At 38.4% G+C, this 15,391-nt stretch overlaps 1 protein-coding gene across 1 annotated transcript in view; it reads right to left on the reverse strand.

Moving 5' to 3' along the window:
* Positions 1 to 12,820: 12,820 nt before the first annotated feature.
* The window catches only part of HHLA1 (HERV-H LTR-associating 1), a 30,920-nt gene continuing 28,349 nt past the window's right edge, over positions 12,821 to 15,391 (reverse strand). The window contains exons 15-16 of the mRNA XM_049765626.1: positions 14,966 to 15,048; positions 12,821 to 12,864 (exon numbers count right to left, since the gene is read on the reverse strand). Of these exons, the coding sequence (XP_049621583.1) occupies positions 12,821 to 12,864; positions 14,966 to 15,048 (127 nt within the window). The remainder of the gene's footprint in view (positions 12,865 to 14,965; positions 15,049 to 15,391) is intronic.

The raw sequence follows: 15,391 nt of genomic DNA on the forward strand, positions 1-15,391 counted from the left end.
TTACAATTGTTTTTTGGGGGAGTACTTTTTGTAATCAATGATGCCCTGCAGTTAACAGTCACATATTGATTATGCAGTTGAATTCTTGACACCTTTTGAAATGCACAAACTTTGGATATAGTTATGATTCAAGTAGATCTTCTGTCCCTTAGTTATGTGGCCTTAGGCAACTCACATGACACCTCAAATTTACAGCTGTCATTTTTGGTCAGATCTTGTAATCAGGATTTATGAAGTGAAGGTTATAAAGGCTTCTGATGACTCGGTGATTCACTCTAAAATAAAAGTCACTTCTATTCTCTTTAGAGGCCAAATCACAGTTTTTTGGAGCTTGGTTGGGATTCCAAGTTCAGAGGATAGAGATTCAGGTCATGGTAATTCCTTATATTTCCCACACATACCCTATGCCCCGAAAACAGATAGGTAAAGCAATTTCAGATTTGACTTACCAAAAATTTCAGCCACGCTCTCCACATTTTTAAATACTCCATTGAAGAATGTGACGTCTAAATGGAGAAAGAGAAAACAAGCTATTATATTGTCTCTCTCCTCTTTTCAAATTTTATCCCTTGGGTAATATTTGTAAGTTTAATCCTTTCTTTAAAGGCAGATTTGACCTTGGGGAAATTTACTAATAATATTAGGTTGCAGGTACAATGATAAGACACTGTGGGACATTAATTTGCTTGACATTAGTTTGTTCGATGGTTTAAAAAGACTCTGGGAGTCAGGTATGTAGATCAAAAGTGATAGAGCACAAGCCTAGCATGGTGAGACCCTGAGATAAATCCCTGGTACTGGCCTTTATCTCTGGCCAGTACTGCCAGGTATAGTTAAGTGGTCCTCAAATAGCTCTGAACTCAAGCATAGAGCAATCTGCCCTGATGCTAAAAGTACTCCCATGAGACTTTCCCCACAGCTGAACATGTCCCTCTATGTTATGCAGCCCCCATAAGTATGGATGATAAAATATATTTGTACACATGGGAACTGCAGATGGATTTTAAATACCTAGTAAAAAGTCAACATATTGAGTTTAGTAAGAGGATTCTTGCCATTGGTACATGGCTCTGGTATTTTTTACCTGATTTTCCCTTTCAGCTGACTAAGCTATTGCTGGATTGACTAAGTCAACCCAAAGTTGACTAAGTCTTTGGCTGGGGTATGATAGTATATTGTCTCAAAGTAGAAGCCAATGGTGATCCGGGCATCAGGAAAGACTTTTGATTCTCACTTGACTCATTTGACCAGCAAATGACAGAGCACTGGCTCTTGGGTATGTGCAGAAGGGAAACATTCTCTATGAATGTACTGAACAAGTCCCATAGCTCTCCTAAGAAAGTTCCAAAGAATCCTTACTGATATCTTTTGAGAATCCTGGAGACAGTTCCCTTGGTAGTTGTGGAGTGTCCAGAGTGTGGCCCTCTATAATTGAGGAAGAGAGTAGGGTTAGAATAAAAACCACGGTCACAGTGAATGGATTACTTACTGTAACTCAGCCTAAGGTTTGGGGGGAAGGAGTCCCACAATTTAGATTTTTCAAAATGTGTTAGTAATATGAACTTTTTGTAAGATCATCCCACTTTAAGATGATTGTTCTAGATTAAAATACTAACTAGCTTAAACAGAACAAGTGTCAGTTTATTTTAGTTTGAGGTTAAACAGAACAGACTGGGTTGCTTGCAGAAGACCGTTCTCTCTTTAGACATGCTGGGCAAGATTTGAACTCACTATATCACTCAGCCTTTAATGCTAACCTTAGCTCTTGTCTCCTACATTATCAAATATTTCTAATATAGAGATGTTTTCCATTGCTTAAAAGCCTTGGGCTAAGCAAGTTTGTACAATGAAACACGTAGATTGGTAGATCATCAGTTTTATGTGCAGTCATATTCCAGACAGAAATTTGGCTCTGTCTGGAATGTCTCTGGTACACTGTGCATTTTATACAAATGCCTCAGATACTAGTCAATTCGCATAAAAGTCAGTAGCTAGAAATGCTTTCTGCCCACCTTATCAGTAGCTGAAACATATAGTCTGTTATTTCAAAATGGTTTCACTGGTATTTTATTTGTGTAATTAAATCCTTCTTCTGAAGGGTGGGAGATGAAGTTAGTACTGGTATATGATAATTAAGTATGTTTATATCCTTCATTCACAAACGGAGTTTCACTATACTGTTACTTACTCCCTTTCATTAGCTGCTAAAATGTCACCCTAACTTTTAATTTACCCTGAAAACTTTGAGTTTACCTTGAAAACTGAAACCATTCACTCACAAATTCCAGTAAAGAAGTAAGAAAGGTTAGAGGTCAAATAAGAATCACCTTGATCAGAATAAAAGATTTTTTGTTTGCTAGGATTCTCCTTTCATAAAAGTCTGATAATAAGGGGTATATAGGTCACTGGCGTTCATATTGTTCCAGAATCTTTCTTTTTGGGCGTGCATCTCTCTTGATCATCGAGGCATATATCGACATTGGCGCTTTAAAGACAATGAAACTTGTCCATGGAGATCTTGCTTCTTCTGACCCACATAGAAAACTTTCCTTTATATGGCTCCCATTTACTTTGGCAAAATCATCTACGTTGAATCTTATGCTATTTTGATGCTGAGAATCATGACTCTTTCCGCACACTTACTTATTGCTATCTTGTATGGTTCTATGATCTGTGTTGGGAATACCCTCCCTTCTGGATGCTTTCTTTTCCAACTTAGTTCCTTCTTATTCTGGGACAACCAACTCACTTTGCACTTGGAATATCAAGTAGTAAAAGTCTGCTTACTGTTTCCCTAGAAATTTATCAAGTGTAGTTATTATTAATATATGAAAGACACATTCAATTGATATCTCTTTAACAAGTGAATAAATATACAAAGTTTGAACTGTACTAACAATCAATTTATCAGATAATGAGCACCTACTAGAGTAAAAGAAACCTCACTAATAAAGTTTAGCAAGTTTAGGAGATATCACCTCTGATTAGTGGGTAGAAAAAGTCTACTAGTGACTACGAGAGATTTTACAGTATTGATGACTATACATGGAGGCTCAACATGCATAAAATATACTTTGTTCAGCTACCATCCCAGAGATCTTAGAGGAAGATGACAATGCAGGAAGGACAGTAGGAATAACTATTATTATTATTATTGTATGAATTGGGATTGGTGAATTAAATGTAGGGCAGAGGCCTCTCATAAAGGGAGTTCTATGTAAGAATAGAAGGAGCAAGGGTATCTCTGTCTCCTAATAGATTTGACAAGCACTTCACCAACAAAATCCAGCTCTTCCAAGATAGGAGTCAGTTTGAGTGAAGAGAAGATGGGTAACATCTGCCTGCTGTACTCCTGTCATAGTAATGGACAAACACTGCAAATAGAAACCTGGTAATTCATAGATAACTCCTATCCCCCATTGTCTACAATGTTTTAAATTATTAAGGAACTAATTTAATTATATAATAATTATATATAATTTTATATCATATAATATACAATTAATTAAAATTATGTATTATGTTATAATAATATAATTAATTATGATTTAAAGCAATGCTTTCAATTATGATCTTATTTTGGGGTGAAGCCAGATGAAGTCATCTAGAAGAGCTATGATTGTAGCAAATGTCCTGAAATCCAAGGCAAAGTTTTCACAGAGGTCACTTCTTCCACTCTCTCCATGGCTGTAGCCAACCAATGACTCACCATGGAGAGGTGGACCAAGTTCCTAGGACACAGGGTTTTATTGATGGACTTTTCCTTGGGGGTGGGGGTTATTGATCACTATACTGCCCAACTGGTATTTGAAAGGGAAGAAGTTGAATTTGGGTGTTTGAAAGTGGAGCAACTGTTGAAATTTGAAAGAAAAAGTATGAGGAACCACCGTTACTAATTCATAACCATGATTCCAGGTGAATCAGATTTCAGATTTAGGAGATATGATGGAGTGTTTGCTCTTCCCTTCAGACACACCCACAGGAAAAAGAGAACTCTGAAAGTCATGATAGTATATTCTGTGGAAATAAAAAAGTGCAACTGCCCAGAAGCAAAGGGAATGGATGGAGTAAAGGCCTCTTTGGTAGATAGAAGATTACTCAATGGCCACCTTGTCCTTTGCTCTTTCTATTCAACCTCAGCTCTCATCCGACAATTTTAGGCACTATACAGCATGCCCAAAAATATTAGTAAAGGTTATCTATAGCATTTTGTTAATGACTGATTTCTATCCATCCTGAGCCAAGAGTATAACTATACAAATACATAAACCAGAGAACATTTGATAATATTTTCTCCATTCAAAACTAATGTAGGCAAAAAATAGTAATGCAGTGTAAAATACTCTTACTTACCAGCATGTGGAGCAGTCAAGACACTTAGGAAGAAAAGGACAATCATAGTAGAAGAACAAAGGCTGGGGCAGCTTCGCTCACTGGAACAGCTTTCTGGAAGAAATCAATGGAAAGTGACAAGTCTGCCTTCAGTGAGCACATGATTGAAGAAACCATTGAGCCTTTGTTCCATTAGAAGGTGTGGTAAAAAAATGAAAAAAAAAAATCCTGACATGGTTTCTGTCCCAGGCTTGTCACTAATTAGCATTGAGGAGAATATGACTTTGAAACTCATTATGCGTCTTGAATCAGAAACTATCAGCTTCTTGGGGGACACTTTGATGGCACTTCTGTGTTCATTTATTCTATGGCCATTGATTGTCAGGCACATGTTATTTGTATCCAAAATGAGGAAAACACATACATTGCTTTCTGGCCACTGGGAAGAAAGGCAATTTAACAAGTGCAACCTGTTGGACTTTTGTTAATTGCATTTTGAATAACACACCAGAATTCCTTTTGTACCAACATCACTTACAAAATTAATACATTTTGCAATGGCTTGTTGTGCTGGGAGCTAGCGACCAATGCTTTGACTGCACCGGCTCAATCTCCATCTCTTTTCTCTCTTTTGGATTTTAAGCAAGCTGAATACTTCGTTGCCATTCTGAGTTGAAAAATTATACCTTAGGAGCCAACACAGGAAGAAGCAAGATGAACAGAGTCAACCTTGTACTCAGATCAGCAATTTCTTAATTTTATAGCCACCAACTATACCGAAGCCTTAAATTAACCACATACTTTGGAAGAAAATGAAGTTAAGTCCAGAGGAATTTAGAAAACCTTTAGCTCCTTGGAAATATAATTCCCTAAAGAACACTAGATGAATAGTGTGACTACTCAGCTTCAATACATATTTACAGGACAGGGGCCAGAGCGGTGGCACAGCTGTGCCAGCATTTGCCTTGCACGCGGCTGACCTAGGACGGACCATGGTTCGATCCCCAGGTGTTGTGTATGGTCCCCCAAGCCAGGAGCAATTTCTCAGCTCAGAGCCAGGAGTAACCCCTGAGCATCACCGGGTGTGGCCAAAAACAAAACAAAAAACAAAAATCCTGTTTTTAGGACAATGTGAAAAATAATACTGTATCATCAAGTTATACCCCAGTGACACAATATGCTCTGGGTACATTTTACATCTTATGTACTGAGCCAACATGTTTTACAGAGAAGGTCAGTAGGAATCAAAATACATTCTGTGTTCCACCTGTAGGTTGATGTGAGGTACTCCAAAGAAAACAAAATCATCTTCAGCCCTAAGTTTAGTATCACCATGAATTTGCTTCCGAGATCTAGTATCAGGTGATTGTAAAATACTTTTTTCTCCCTAAATGAATGCAAAAGGAAAAGGTGGAAGTCAGAAGTCTTTGAGATTCTCCTTCAACTTAAACAATCTCTGCTACTCTGACCGGGTATTTGTTTTCTTAGGACTAATTTTCTGCTCATCATCATTTTAGCTACAGAAACTTCCAGAGTAGTTTTTTTTTGAAATTTCAACAGGTCTGATATTGGTCTTAGGAGGTTCAGATGTAAATAGTTTATCGTTGTTGAGGTCATGGATCCAGACTGGCAATGAAGGGGGGGGGTCCTGGGCCATGTCCAGAGGAAAAAATAGAGGCATGCTCTGGGAGCTCAGGGGAATACTAAAGGCATTTCAGAGGACTTTTTCCATGAAAAAGGAGGAGAAGCTATTTCCATGGAACCAAGAATAGGCCACTACTTATCACTTACTAATTTTGGTATTTACAGTAAATTCTACATGTTCAAGCTTGAAAAAAAAAAAACCATTGGAAATAGTCCAAATTGCATTACAGCGGGATCACTCAGACTCAGAGACAGGCTTTTTATGAGTATAAAATAGTCCACTTCCCTGGTCTAATGCTCATTATAATAAAGTATCTACTTCTGTGATTGTAGTAAAGACCAAAATAATGAATTCATGCATGTCATTTACAACTGTACCTGGTAGGGGCGATCAATAATTACAGTCACAGCTACTGATGTTCAGTAAAGAATCAAGAAATAGTATTTGTAACAACACAAAAACAAAATGTTCTCTTTTCTATTCCTTGCCTGTAGAGAAGCCCTGGATTGGTGATAAAAAGGATTCTTTTTCTTTTACTCTTGTAATGCCAATGTCTGGGAGACATTTTCTGGGTTTCCCTGAAACTCGGAGAAGATGACCCAAAGCAATGTTTCATGGAATTGCAAATATTTTTATTACATTCCTAATCATATATTTATTAGAATACAGTGGAGCAAAATGAGTTTATTTTAGATACACTCAGCTTTTTAAAATAGGTTCTACAGAGGGGGTGGGTGCATGGGGAGTTAGCTTTAAGAGAATTAGAGTTTCAGTCAGGGAAGATAAATGTCTTGATTTGGGGTGGAGATGTTGGGTCATGCTTGGCAGTGCTCAGGGTTTACTCCTGGCTCTGCACTCAGGAATCATTCCTGGGGAACTCATGGGCCCATACAGGGACTGATCAACCATGTGTCAACCATGTGTAAGACAAATGCTGTACCCATTGTAATACAACCCCAGTCCCAAAATGTCCTGAGTTATATTTTTATATATGTCACCGATTTTAGCTCAATAGAGGAAATGGACTTAAAATTGCCAAACCAAAACCTTAGAAATAGTTGAAACGGCAAATTGTAGATTCTTTTTATTTTATTGCAATTGAAAACAAAGTAAGTTTATTCCTTTAAATAATACTTTATTTCTTTGAAGAGTAGAACCTTTGGGCGATTGTGTAATGGTTCTTTGTCCTCATGCTGTACAAAGCATTGTCTATTTGCTAGCTTGAGGGACTCTAGACTTTTACTAGCACAGGGTTCACTTTTCAGATAGAAAGAAGCCCGTGAGTCAGGCAGGTTCAGGAATTGCCAACACTACTTTTCTAAAAGACAACTAGACTCATTGGCTAAAAGGAAAAACAGGGGGGTAAAGAGGAGGAGAGAGTTGAAAAGTTTGTCATAGAGGCTGGCTAAGGAGTAGGTATATGAAGAAAACTGGAGTAATTGGTGCCAGGAAATGGACGCTGGTGAAGGCATGGGCGGTAGAAGATTGTATGACTGTGTACCTCAATTTACAGTGATTCAATCTAAAACAAAACAAAAGGGATACCACAAGAAGTCATCCTAACCAGCCCAGACAGGGAACCACTGAGATCTGCTGGTTTGTCTTAAGGTGTTTTTTTTCTTGTATGTATCCCTTAAACAATTATGCCGATCATAAAATCTAAAGTAAGCAACATATCCACTAAGATTTGGGGGAGGAAAGTTCTTGGGTCCATTTGGGTAAGCATACCCTGTTTGAAGTCTTGTTCATTACACTATGATGACAACCAATTCTACTCAATGTAGAAAGATCTACTCAAAGATTAAGGTAGTTTGGTTCTGCCCTTCTTATGTTGGGTCAAGAATTAAAGTTGCCTGGATCTCAAGATCTGGTTAGTAAAACACCTATATGGTTATTTGTCATCTAATGTCATAAAGATTTAATAGGTTAAAAACTTGGGGCCGGAGAGATAGCATGGAGGTAAGGCATTTGCCTTTCATGCAGGAGGTCATCGGTTTGAATCCCGGCGCCCCATATGGTCCCCTGTGCCTGCCAGGAGCAATTTCTGAGCCTGGAGCCAGGAATAACCCCTGAGCACTGCCAGGTGTGACCCAAAAACAAAAAACAAAAAAAAAAAAACTGAAAATATATTTATTGTATATACATAACAATGAGGAGAATCAGTGACATCCCCAACCCCAGGGGAGCAGAACTCACGAGTACTTGAGGTGAATTTTTCCCAGGTAAATTTAACTGCTGTTTTTTTTTTTCCTCTAACATTTCATCTGTTCATACAAGGACTCAGAATATCATTGGCTTCTAGCTGTGTCCCCAAATAACCTCCAGGTCTCAGACTGTGCTCTCTTTCTTCATCCATATCATCCATATCATCCATATCTCTTTCTTCATCCATATCTCCCTCTGTTTTACCACCTTGTCCTTCCTCTCTCTTTCCTTTGCTCATCCTCCCTCAGTGCTTCCCCTTTTTTTCTCTTCCTTTCCTTAATTCCTCCCCAATAAGCTTTCTTCCTTAGCACCCCCTTTAGTCCCTCCCTCTGGAGCTCCCCAGCATGAGGAGAATGGGTGCCTACCGTGAAGGTCCCACTTCAAAGCAGCTGGTTGAATGCAGCTTGGTGGGAACCAGATTGGAGGGTGAGTTTTTATACCCCAGAGAGAGAAAGACCCTTGATCACATGTTCTCCCTCGCCCTCCTCAAGAGGACAGTCTTTCACAAAGGTTGGCAGGGGGATGCCTCTGAAGGGAGGAGGTGGGGGCAGCCTCCTATGCTATGGCTTGATGCAGGGAAAGACTCCATATGAAGAGGCCCCATCTTGAGCTTCAGAAGAGACCCAAGCTCTAATTAGAGAACAAGGGCTCCTCTGTTCCCTGCCCACCGAGTCACCTCTGATACTCAGAGGCCCAGGGATTATGTCTCAGGTCATGGCGTGGGGGATTTACTCTGGGGATGAAAGACTGATGAAAGCAAGGGGGCCCTTCTCACAAGGAAAAGTGCTGGCTTTGTCTGGTTTAGTTAATTCTTCAGCAAGGAAATCTCTGGGGTCATCCTTCTTATATATAACTGGTCTCAGGTCTGGGAATATGATATCTCTTTCCTTTATGGGCTTCTACCCAAGCTGTGGGGTAATTGAAACTTCCATATTAAATATCCTAGACTCCAGTGCCAGTCCATCTTACTCAGTAGCAAGAAGACCTTGAGCCTGTCACTTCTCCTCCAAGGCTCCTGCATCCATTCAATAAGGATAATGATAACAGGATTGTGTGTGAGTTAGGCAAAGGGTGAGAGGTATGGTAGCAGCGGTTCCTTGTTTCTTCTTTCTGCTTTTCTTCATTTTTGGTGTTTTGCTTCCTTTCCAGATTGTAAGCAGCAGAACTAAATGTATATGAGGGACCACAGTGGATTTGGTAGCGTTTTGTGCCTGCCTTTATTGCCGCTCTTGATATGGTGTATGAGCTTCATTTTACAGATGAGACAAGTATCATAAGGTTGAGGTATTTTTCTGGACTAATGTTGAATGAATGTTGATAGTTTTCAGCTTAGTCTGGCTGCTGGCTTATATTGTTATTTCCATTTGACATATCTTGTCACATGATAACATCAGGGGAGATCTGAAACTTTACAAAACTCTCTGTAGGGTTTCTTAAATAATTTCTGTGTCTACAAGTTTTGTTTACTTATTATTGCTCAGAATCTCATATGCATGGACAAATAAAACCAATCTTTCTTTTCATTATTAAAATAGATGAATTAGCTGAGATATATGACTCAATCAGTAAAATTTGCCCTAATAGCAAATCTCCAGAACCTAATTCCTATTTCACACTAAGCCCATTTAACAATCTTTGAGGTGCATTTATGGTCATATCATAGGGGTTGGAAAAAAGATTAATTTGCTTTTCAAAGTCTAGACATAGATAACTCGACCTCAGCCCTATAGATGTTTAGAGCTAAATGTTTATTTTTCCCTTTATTTTGTTGTTGTTTGTGTTTTTTTACTGTAACAGCCAGGGATCCTTCACACCTCTGGCTGTAGTCTTAACATTTTTAGTTACAATTCTTATTAAAGGGCACACATGAGGTTGTGTGCTTGCACACTTAACAGTTGGTTTTCTTTGTGGATACTGTCCTGTGAATTGTGGAGAGTTTTGCAGCAACTGAGCAACTCAGCTCAGACTACAGTAGCAGCAACCCTCCCCATTAAAAAAAATTCTAGGCACTACCTGAGGTCCCTTAAGGAGGTTCATATTTCCATGACTGAAAAACACAGATTTACACAATCTGTGGAACTTGGTTTTTTCCTTCTATGTTGTTAGAATAGAGTAAGATAAAATTTCACGAGACTCAGGTAGAATAGACAATATAAGGTCTCTGAGTGAGAGTTTAACATTACAGGTATCATTAAGATGACACTAGGTTCCTTCACACACAAACCCACAACACAAGTGCACCTGCTCAGAAATAAGAAGTCACATGTACATACAAGTACATAGAAGAGAACACTAGGACTAGAAATAAAAAAACCTCCTTTTTCCTCCCCTTTGTGTCTTTTTCCCATACCTTCTTCTTCTTCCTGTCTCCATTTCTTCCACCTACACCTACTCTCTCTTTTTCTTTCTCTCTCTTCATATTTCTCTCTCTCACTCTTTCCTACCATGACTTGGGGCATGGATTAAATAGAAGCACACTATATCTTTGGACTCTCAAGAAAATCCTCTTTAATAACGTATGTTTGTTAACTGCACATTCTCAAGGCTTAATCAAATAGAAGCAATAACATACATTGGCAATATCTAAGAACCATGGGTAATTACAGACGCACAAATTCGTAGAAACTCCTGTGTCAGATCCCTGATATTTCTTCATTGCTCAAGCACCCCAGAATAGGGCTTATTTTGTTTAGAAGTGGTCGAACTATTCTTAAATTCCATCAAACCATGAACTTCAATCTCTAGTCGATTTACACTTGGGTTCCATTTTCTTCTTGGCAATGCTGCTGTTGTGATCCATGAAAATTGGTCCTGGGACTGGAGCCGTGGCGCAGCAGTAGGGCGTTTGCCTTGCATGCAGCTAACCTAGAATGGACTGAGGTCCAATCCCCTGGCGTCCCATAAGGTCCCCCAAGCCAGGAGCAAAATTTCTGAGTGTATAACCAGGAGTAACCCCTAAGTGTCACCGGGTGTGGCCCAAAAACCAAAAATAAAAATTAGCTCCATATGATCTCTGAACCTTTGTCCTTGCTATGGCGTCAGATCTTCACATGGTTTTCAGAGGTCTTTTTTTTTTTTTTTAAGTTTGTAATTTCCAGACTTACATTGTTTACACTAGCTTTCCTCACATTCAGAGATCTGGGATGCTGTCAGAGAGCTGGGATCCTGGGACCACTGACTTTCTTAGTTATGTTTTACTTTTGGGCCTCTCAGAAATTCAATCCTGCCTTTATTACTACCAGTGTTATATGTATCAGAGAAGGCCTAGTCAGAGTAACCTAAAACCAAATAAAATGTGCTTTTTTAGAAAGCTCCTAGCAAGATGTTTCCCATTAACCTAGACAGTTTACTGTATCCTCATCAGCTTTGCAAATTAGAGGTTCCTATTCAGTCCTCCCAGACCATAATAGCAGGTATTTATGAGATTGAGATTTACATAGCCTTTTGGTTAGTTTGTTTTGTTTGTTTGTTTTTAGGTCACACCAGCAAAGCTCAGTGATTTTTTTTTTTTGGCTCTATAGAATTTATCTCTCTGGCCATACTCAGGAGACGATATGGATGCTGGGATCAAAGCTGGGTCAGCTGTGTGCAAGGCAAACCCCTTACTCAAGGTTTTAAGAGATCCTCAAGCAGCCTGGTAATTTAAGAAGAAATCCTCTGCATCAGACTGGACAAGGAGACAGTTAGCTACTCCTTCCCACAAATCTCTAGTTCTATTTTCCAAAAACTTTGTTAATGGGTAGTTCAGGGGCACTGTGTCTTCAGATAGAAATTTTTTTTTCTTTTTGGACTCTACATGGAAGATCATTTTTCTCACTAAAAGGACAGATATTCCACAAAGGATGAGAGCTTGATGGGCTGATCACTGGAGTGAGGGAATAAAATTTAGCTTCAGACAAGGGTATGGGACATTTGAAGCCATGCTGTCTCTCCTAGGGAGACCCACAGAGCCAGTGCAGGGAGAGAAATATAGTCAAGTCTTGTCAAAAGTATTAGCACTGACAAGTTATTGAAGCAACTGTAGTCCTGGAAATAGTGAAAGTGGGCCTGATAAAATCAAGGGTATACCTTGGACTGTGGGCATGCAAAAAAATAATTCTGCAGGTTTAGGATGTTCAAACCCTATACCTTCTTTCTAAGAAAAGTTCTGACTGGAACAGTCAGAAAATAACCTAGAAAATAACCTTTAAGACTTTAAAATACCCTTTCAGACAACAGTTTTGCCAGACACCTGGTACTTTGGATCATACGGGCATCCATACTGGCACTTGACTCTAAGGTCTCAAGTTCAAGTGACCTCAGGGACTGTGACAAAATTTTATTGACTGTTCTGGGCTGTTTATATAAGAGTACCACTCTCTCAATTTTCTATTCTCAGGTTTGCTACAGTATGAGAAGAGTTCCATGAAACACAAATAATCAGCTTCTGTGACTTCGTTGTAGCCTCAGGCATTTGGCCTTTTACCTTCAATACTGACTGAGAAAATAAAATGAAGTCTCCAAGAAGAATTGGTTTCAATTAGTTGATTATCTAGGCATATCCTGGGTGAATTATACAAATGCAGCATACTTGGGTCAAGAGTCAGAATGAAGTAATGTCACCCTATTTTTTGTTAGAATATCATTGCTTTCAAGGCCTTAAACAGACTTGCAGATATTTTCAAGGCACTTTTGTTTTAAGGCTGAAAAAAAAAAACAAAGTAGAAAATAAAAGAAACTGAAGACACAACTGTTAAAACAAGAAAACCGTCCAGATGAAGTCATCACCAAACTAAAACTTATAATTCAACTCTCCTAGAAATGAAATCTTAAATCAATCACCTGATCAGCATTAGTTAGGTCATCTACCTAGTAAAACTTTGTATTTTCCTTTTATAGAAAAAGATACTATGGAACAAGCAACACATTTTGGGGGAGGTTTAGTGTAATTTTCTAGTTGTTAGTATTTTCTTTTAGAAATGTCATTTGTATATATTTTCAGAGCTCCTTTTCTATCTGCTAGATAGGATACTGCCACTGCCCAATTCAAATCAAATTTTTCTCAAATAAACTTAACATTTTACTATGCCTTTGTTTATATTTCAGCAGGAGGAAACATATTTCAGAGACATAAACAAAACGAGAAATGAACATTGGTTTATGAATTCCAGATGGCAAGTTTGTGAAAGTACACAGAACCAGGATTTACTCAGGGTCATGGGAATTTAGGCTAATAAAAACTCAGCAATGTATTGTTCAGTAATGCAATATGTGAGTTGTGTAGATATTTAATCAAATTATCTTCTTTTATATTCAATTATAGGTAGCCTGTAAGATTTTCTCTTACTTCAACCCACAGCATGTTAAACTTTGGTGACCGATGCAAATGTTCATCTTATCTAATACAAAATCAGTGATATAAAGAAAATAGAGGAGAAGTGGGGGGGATACAGTTGGGTAAGAAATAAGGAATCTGGTTTGAGGGGAAAAATTATAGAGGCAAAAGGAAAAGCAACAAAGGAGGTTTAGAAAAATAAAATGATATGTTAGAAAGTCTTATTTTAGTAGAGTTATTGAGCTATACATTGGGGGAAGCATTGAGACTCTGAGATGATAGTGTTTTTGAGAGTGACAAATAATAAAGAGAAAATAAAACAAGAAGTGTTTCTAAGAAGTGTAATGGATACCATATGATGATCCTGAGGAGCCATAGGTACTCAAGGAAAAAAATTGTCAACTGTTTTCTGGTCACATAAACACAAAAATTAATTTTGGGCTACACTAGAAAAGCAGTTTTAGGGGACCAAAGTGATAGCACAATAGATAGAGTGCTTGCCTGATAAATGGCCAACTGGAGTTTGATTCTCAATATCTCATATGATTCCCTGATCTCTTCAGGAGTGATTTCTGAGTGCAGAGCCAGAAACAACCCCTGAGCAGGTATTATCCATATCTCCCACCAAAAAAGAAAGACATTTTTACAGAGTTTATAATAATTCCATTATTTTCAGAAGGCTAGAAACTTTTGACCAAGTAAACTCAGGAGGGAACACAATAAAATGTCCAAACTATTTATTTTGGCACCAGAATCAACCACTTTTGTCTACAGGAGTGGCACACAAAGAAAGATGTCTGCCATCCATTCCATGTCTTCTTTTACTTCAGTTATCTGAAAACTATTTGCTATGATCAGGAAATTGAGTGTTTATGTAAAGTTTGGCTTTGGTTTGACTGGTAAACTTTGTCTTTTAAGATATATATATGTATATATATATATATCTTAAAAGACAAAGTATATATATATATATATATGAGCTCACAAAGGAACAAAGGATAAGAAATTTGCTTGAGGGGTCGGAGAGATAGCACAGCAGTGGGATGTTTGCCTTGCATGCAGTTGACCCAGGACTGATGATGGTTCAAATCCTGGCATCCCATATGGTCCCTTTTCTCCCATGCCTCCTAGGAGTAACCACTGAGTGCAGTGGAGTATGATCAAAAACCAAAAAAAAAAAGAAAAAAAAAGAAATTTGCTGAAATTTTACAGTAAACACTAGTGCTCAATCAGGCTGAATCCAGTCTTGTTTTTTTTCTTTTTCCCTGTATCTCATCTCAAATATTAAAATTTGAAGGGGACTCAGAAATTTCCTAGACTCTGTTTGGACTTAATCATAACTCCTTGCCCTATCAATGCAACTGCTGACCTCCTGCGAAAGCAGGAAAACCACTGAGTTCTCAAACCCTGTCATAAGATGTCCTATGCACCTATTTCCACGCACCAGAATGGGGAAGCTGCATACTTACTGCGTGAGTGGGACACCCTTTTCACCTTCTGACAGACACGTGTTGCATTCTTCAGGAACCAGGAGTAGTATTCAAGACAGTATCTAGAGATTTAAGTCAGAGTTGAGAACTCAAGTTACCTTGTGCTTGCTATTAAAGCACAGTCAGAAAGCTCCAAGTCTTCATAGTCGATTATTCACAGAAAGGATCCCTTTTGCTTTTTAAATAGTGAGAGGAAAGTAGTTGAATGATTCAGTGTGAAGTTTATGTGAGTGTTCAACAAATGATGATGTCCACATTTATTTATTTCGTGTGTGGAGGAAACAGTGAGGGTACAATGTTATTGTACATGGAAATGTACCACTACCTTTGCAGAACACTATTCTGCTCTTTTTGGTGGCTTTAGGAATGGCTTTAAAGGACTAAAGTGCAAAACACAAGGTGATG

Source organism: Suncus etruscus, chromosome 19 (assembly GCF_024139225.1).
Source record: "Suncus etruscus isolate mSunEtr1 chromosome 19, mSunEtr1.pri.cur, whole genome shotgun sequence".
Taxonomy (NCBI): domain Eukaryota; kingdom Metazoa; phylum Chordata; class Mammalia; order Eulipotyphla; family Soricidae; genus Suncus; species Suncus etruscus.